The sequence below is a fragment of the Azolla caroliniana genome, unplaced genomic scaffold (genome assembly GCF_043228905.1).
Source record: "Azolla caroliniana isolate FFs.n. ecotype wild unplaced genomic scaffold, voAzoCaro1.0.p SCAF_1498, whole genome shotgun sequence".
In the NCBI taxonomy this organism is placed as follows: domain Eukaryota; kingdom Viridiplantae; phylum Streptophyta; class Polypodiopsida; order Salviniales; family Salviniaceae; genus Azolla; species Azolla caroliniana.
Window position 1 is genome coordinate 1 of NW_028231933.1, and position 6,620 is coordinate 6,620.

General features: G+C 34.4%; 1 protein-coding gene across 1 annotated transcript; it reads right to left on the bottom strand.

Annotated features, from left to right (window-relative positions):
• Positions 1-39: 39 nt before the first annotated feature.
• Positions 40-6,135, bottom strand: LOC147847124 (putative protein phosphatase 2C 45). The gene is made up of 10 exons (XM_087339538.1): positions 6,003-6,135; positions 5,314-5,448; positions 4,899-4,945; positions 3,953-4,011; positions 3,764-3,863; positions 3,560-3,654; positions 3,227-3,289; positions 2,887-2,966; positions 343-428; positions 40-198 (listed from the first exon to the last, which is right to left on the bottom strand). Exons 2-10 carry the CDS (start codon positions 5,430-5,432, stop codon positions 86-88), a joined length of 762 nt encoding a protein of 253 aa, XP_087195664.1. The 5' UTR covers positions 5,433-5,448; positions 6,003-6,135; the 3' UTR covers positions 40-85.
• Positions 6,136-6,620: the final 485 nt, after the last annotated feature.

Genomic DNA, 6,620 nt, shown 5'->3' on the forward strand with positions numbered 1-6,620 from the left:
ATCAAACCATTAGCTATACAGAGAAGTTATAATCTTGGACCAAACATGTTCAAATACAATTTTCTGAATACAAAGCATGTTTCTTTTACATATTTTCTGTAAACAAAATATACCTTGCTGATCTGCATATGTCAACAGCTTCCTGATTTGGTATTTTTTCCCATAATCCATCAGTTCCTAGAATAATTAAATCATCCTCTGCATTACAAAACGCCCAAAAAAGAAACTGAGTTTTTATTGTGTAAAGGATCACTGCATTTTATACATAATTATAAAATACCAGACTCTAGTAAATATAATGGGGCTGCATTTTATGCACAATTGTGATTTTAATCAAAATACCAGGACCCAGTGTCTCAACTGTCACATCGGGCTCAGCTGTGAGTCCATACCCTCCACGTGCACCATCGATCCTTCCATCTGACCAACTACAGATTTTGCAATAAATAATTTTACAAGGAAAAGTACTATTCTTAACTCAATAAATATTAAGATTTTTAATAAAATAATAAGGTCATAAGTTCTTAAGCTATTTCATATTCATAAATGATATAAAACACCTTCTAGCATAAGGAAATTTTATGCGAATAAGACTTTCCAACAGAACTTAGAAGACAACGACATCAATGAATTGTATACCAACTTTACAGAATAATTTTCTCGGCAATATGCCAGGTATGATACCTTCTGAATGGGAAATTTTACCACTCCAGAATTTTTTCATACTAACGAATATTCTAACAAATGCCCAATAGGTCATAAGTAATCTGTTGTTTCACCATTATGATGATCATAATGAAAACCGGATTTGTATTTTTGACAGTATTTATCCAATATACACAATAACTGATACACTCAGTTGGAGGTGTAAAGATAAAGAATAAATTGAGAAAGAAAGACATACTGACGTCTTTAAAGAGGTAAAAATACGCTATAAATACAAAGAAGAGATTACATCTTAAAATGTTGTCTAGTTTCTCAGAACAAAAAGAAAGAGAGAAGGAAATATTGATGTCATGGCCTATAAGATGAAAAAGAGAGTACACTTAAATGTTGCCTCGTCTTTGAAAACAACAAACAAAAGTAAATCTAATTAAATATAGGATACTAAAGAATCTAGCTATCGAAGCACTTCAGATTCTAAATGTAGATAGACTAAAATGTCTGCCTTTGAAAGATCTCAAACATGGGCCGCTGTACGATGGAGAGATATCCAAAGTGACGAAAGCACCTTTGATGTAGGGTGATAATAGCCTTTACTTTACACTGACATGAGTGAAAGGACAGTGTTCCAGATGGCCATTGCATGCATTGATAACAAATTGCTATTGTCCAATCCATTGAGTTGAGACCCCACTCATGCAACCCTTGACTGATGGTCATGAAACTAAACAAAGTCGTTATTGTTCTTTAGATGAGATAAGCTAATGGGGCTGAATTGTTGTCCAACTTCTCTCTATCTCAAGGTCTAGCAAGAATAATACAACTGCCATTGGCCTTTGTATTCCATTACCTTTGGTGGTGGGAAAAAGCCTTATTTGAAGAGGCAACATCTTCCTTTTATTTCGTAAAAAGTTGCATATGGCAAACATAGTGTTCTTCTAATTTCACTCATCAATGGCACAATTGCCAGACTCATTCTTCCCTATATTTGCCTGCATTACTTATCTCAATCTCTGACTGATGTGGAGAGGTCCTAAGCTGCCCTATCACAATATAAACTGCATGAAATTGATGTGTAAACATATAAGAATGGCTGGTTATGAGTCTATATTGCGACATGGATAAAGATAATACCTTGCCATGGGCTATCTTCCTAGCAAGTCACGTTGTGTGGCTGATTCAATGTTTGCTCATTACCCAATTTAATGATATAAGTCAAATCAATCTTTTCTTCTCCACTTTGGCCTTGTTTGGGTGTGGATAATCTAAGTTATATTGGAACCATTCTTGCATATCAACAATGATTATTACAATGTTCAGCTAGCTGCTTCATAAGTTTCAGTCTTGAATACCTTTATTTAGAGAGCTGCCAAATCTATTGGATACTGGTCACTGATAAGAATAATGCCTCAATCACTATTGGGCATACTCAAACTTCCATCCAAATTATAGCATGGGACACTAATGCTCTGCCCCTTATCATGTGAGCAATCATTGAGACAAATCTGCCCAACGTTGTGCCCCATGAAAGCTCAATTCCCAAACTCCTACTTTGTAGGGATGGGTCTGTGTTACATGTGTATCAAACCACCACAATTTAATATGTGGTTCTTGGAACAGTATACATGCACACAAGAAAGTCAAGCACAAACAACCTCCTGAAGAGAGAACGGAGGCCAGTGAATGTTACTTCTAGATATGTGTATGCTACCTTTTCCTCTCCCAAGAAGAATTAACGTTTGTTAGCCATACTTGAGAGGTGTGCGACTAAAGTTTTATCAAAGTTCACTGACAAATATTTTTATCTACAAAAATGACATTAAAGCATTTAAATATCTCTTGTTTGGGTCTTATAGGCCATTGTAGCCTCCTAAAAGCCATTAACATTTCTTTCTTTCTTTCTTACTGGAGATTCAGATTTCAGCATAATGTCATCAGATATAGTATAGCTATCCCTGCCAAGCATGCTCTTGATATATTGGTCTGGATATGGGAAGGCTTTTATTTGTTGATGGTGAATATTTTGCAGTCTCAAAAGAAAGAAAGCTGATGAATATAAAGACCTAATCACTTTGAATAGATCCAAAAGGGATAGCCGGTTCGATCAATGCACTTGATGATTTATAATCAAATCATAATGCTACTTCAAGGATAGAATTTCATGGTACATAAAATAATTTGGCATACACAAAAAATGGTATTGATAAAAGTTAGCTGTTATACTCTTTTAAATAGGCATCGCCAAATGCCCTCGAAAGTGCAAGCAGCCCTCCAACACGCCATGTACCTTCAACATTAATAACCTGGAAAAGGTGGTTTCTTGTCTTCATGTAATAACAAACATTTCTTGTTCAAAATATCATGTTGATACTACATTTTAAAATGCATATATAGATAGATAGATAGATAGATAGTTAGATAGTTAGATAGATAGATAGATAGATAGATACCTAAATATGCAAGCACTTGTCAGATAACAAGAAATATAGAATCAGATTATAAATATCTTATTAATATTGATGATTCAGACTTTTTCTATAAAAACTCAAAAGACTAAATTTACCAATGGTTTTTTGGGGGTCGGGTTCTTAGCCTCAATTCTTTTTCTTTCTGCTTCAACATTGGGCTGTAATACAAAAACACTTTTTAGGATATACATAATAGACCAACAGCCTATTAGTGACAACTTGTAAATTTAAAACAGCCTAGAGATATGAATCAACCATGCGTCTATTTTCAATTGCATTCACATAATGGAAAACATTGACCTGTGTGATGAACCACACCCTTCAGAAAACATGTGAATAACTCTTACTGATTATACAAACAATTCAAAGTCATGTTAACAATACTCGGGAGTTGGGAAACTTCCTGTTAGCCAGTTTTGAAAATTTACCTTATGGTCAAATGAAAGTTGTATGGCTTGTCCTGCCCGCGACAATACAATACGTGCATCCCCAACATTAGCAGCTACTAATTGCTGCTTACCATCTGAGAACAAATTGTATGTTTAACACTTAATTGTGATACAACGACAATTCCCTGAAATTTAATATCAACTCCCTTAATGGTGGATTAACAGCCAACATATTATCTGTACCTTGTAAAGGAAAAAGAACAACTGTAGCTGCTGTGGCACCACAACGGGATCCTCCTACCCCCCTTTCCCGTAAAGCTCCAAGGAAACCCTTGGGTTGAGCCTGATGATACAACAACAAAATAGAAATAATTAACACAGAAAATTATTGTAATAGTATAAATTTTATAACACTATTAATTTCAAGGTTACCAAGGTCAAGACGTCAAATTCTAGATATGCGGAAATGGTTGATGTGATTGGATCAGATGCTGAACAAAAGTAGATGTTGTAAGTCCCCAAGTTATTGCAACTTATATCTTAGTTTCAATTAAAGATAATAAATGGTCTTCTGTGAAGAAATTAAGCATAAAAATCTGTTTATAAGATAGAGAAAACAAACAAATGGAAGAGAATTTCCAATTCGGAAAAACTAAAACACTTGAATTTTTCTTTATTTCCCCAAACGACCTAGAGTTTTTTTAGTTAGAAGAAGTGTTAAGGCTCTTTGAGAGCCAAGGCTCATGGGGGTAATAAAATGCGGTTGGATACGTTCTAGCATTTTTACCTTGTACTGGGCCCAACATTGAGGGTTAACATTTGCAATGTAATATTCCAATTTTGACATTTCAGCTTCTTGCCATTTCATCCTTAGTGCCCCTAGTAATCTATCCTTGATTGTCGCATATTTCATAGCATCACCTGAGAGCTCCAATAGATATTTTACACCCATCTTTTAAACCATTTCATTACGTCAAGCACTCAGCCAAAAGAGAAGATTTTGCTCCTATTCTTTTTTTGTACTTTGCATCCTATGTTCCAAGCAGTTTTGGCAATCTGTGATCAGGCATATTCTTGACCTTTGTGATACACTTGTATACCCTTTGCCTGACTAGCATCTATATGGGCCGAGCACCTGTTTCTATTAGCACAACACGATAGGCTGTTGAGGATTTAATTCCCAATTTTCTCCCATTTCCAAGTTATCAAGAAAGAAACTTCAACTTAAACAATGTATTTTACACTCAAAACAATTCAATTTCCAGATTCAAATTTTTGTTGGTGCCAAAAACGCATATGTATGTTCTTGAGGAAAATGATGCAGAAAAATTATTTATATAATGCTGAATTCACAATGCAGATGAAATTGCAAACCTGCCTGAAAGACGCTTTTTGTAAGAATCCCAAAAGTTATCCTTCAACATCCTACACACATGTCAATATAAAACATGAGTACCAAAAATTATTCTCAGCTAAAGTTTGATGTTAGTTTCCGAAACATATTTCATTATGTTTTCGAAATATTTTCAAAAAGCACCAGAGATATGATATTATTTAATTTTCTTCAAATTGAATTTCCATCTCAAGTATGAAGTATCAATCACATAAAATCCTTGATGCATCAAATCTGTTTCAACATTTTGATAAGTCAAATTTGAAGGAGAAATTATTCAATAGTCAAAAAAGTTATACATTTGGTTGTCCTATGCAATCAATTTCAAAATTTCCTTGTTTATTTATCTGATAAGCTCTCAACTACAAGGTTTGAATGTTGAAAAACCAAAACCACATACTCTGCAACTGCAATTCCTCCATGTCCATCAAAAACACCAAAAAAGGATGGATCAGAGCCCTTTGCATCAATAACAACATTATATGTGTCCTCCATAGTTGGTCTGCCTGTGCCTTGCATTGCTGCAGCTCCTATTCTGACATATAAATAAATGAAATCAAACAGATGATAGAGAATAGGAAACTGGAGGTTTTGGATAAAGATTTAGTAATAACGCACAACACATGCAAACTGCATATGCTGTGTAAAAGAATGATAGAAAAAATCAAAATAACATTGACAATCATTTATATTGAGAAAGGCATCAACAACAATTCCAACAAGATAACTAATATAACAGAGAGAAATAGAGCACAGGGGATTTGAATAGCTCAAAGTTCTGATGGCTTCAAGTTTAATGAGCTAAGAAGTAAGTGGGTTCCAAAAAACGGGTCTAAAAAGCCAAATATTATGAAAATTTAAGATTGTAAACAACATTTACAATTTATGTTCAATCATCTTTAATAAAATAGTATATATATTTCTTTACCGAGACCGTACCATGCTTGCCTGAACTAAATATTCAAATTTGTCATATAGTAATTTTCGGAAATATAAGAATTGAACAAAACAAATCTGCTTTTACCGCAACCACGCAGCAAAAACACTGCAAATGTCATTAGAATTTCTGATCTAGTATTTCATATGTACCTCTTTTGTAGCAAAAGAGTACAGTTGGTTGTTAATGTCCATTTAGCAGATGACTTATTTCTTGCTGCTGAAACATCAAAAATTATACACAATCAATTTTGGTTAGCACAAAAACTCACTAAAAGAAAACTCTCGTCATATGGGTTATGTACCTGGTGATAAGCATATTTTTAGAAACCCATTGACTGGTTTCAAAATCCCACCAATTACTACAATTTTCTAGGTGACCTTGCAGAATGGAGGTATTAAAAGGCGTGAACTTTTGGTCAACATAGGTTCAGCCTGTCTCTCAACACACATGATCCTTTTATTGTTCATCATAATTTCAACACACGCTTGCATAGTTCAAGCCACCTGGTTTAGGTACAGTTTACTTTTGCTTTACTTTATCAAATATTCTTTAGAATTCACGAGGGTGTAACTTTTTGTTTTCTAGGTCGCATCGACCTTTTCAAGTAGTTGATATAACATTTCATTTTATGCTATTCTATTCTATTTTATTCTCTCCTCCAGTGTGGCATAAATATGCAAAGATACTATATAATGTGCCGGGGCAGTCTCCACTCCCAACCCACATGGTGTTGGGATAACTGGTCCCTCCGGATAGGATGAGTTGGA

Excerpts from the sequence above, each read along its gene's own strand:
- LOC147847124 (XM_087339538.1), bottom strand. The coding sequence starts at position 5,432 with ATGCAAGGCACAGGCAGACCAACTATGGAGGACACATATAATGTTGTT. Across the intron at positions 3,864-3,952 it reads AATTTGACGTCTTGACCTTG|GCTCAACCCAAGGGTTTCCT; the intron begins GTAACCTTGAAA and ends TTGTATCATCAG. Across the intron at positions 3,655-3,763 it reads TGTTCTTTTTCCTTTACAAG|ATGGTAAGCAGCAATTAGTA; the intron begins GTACAGATAATA and ends ATTTGTTCTCAG.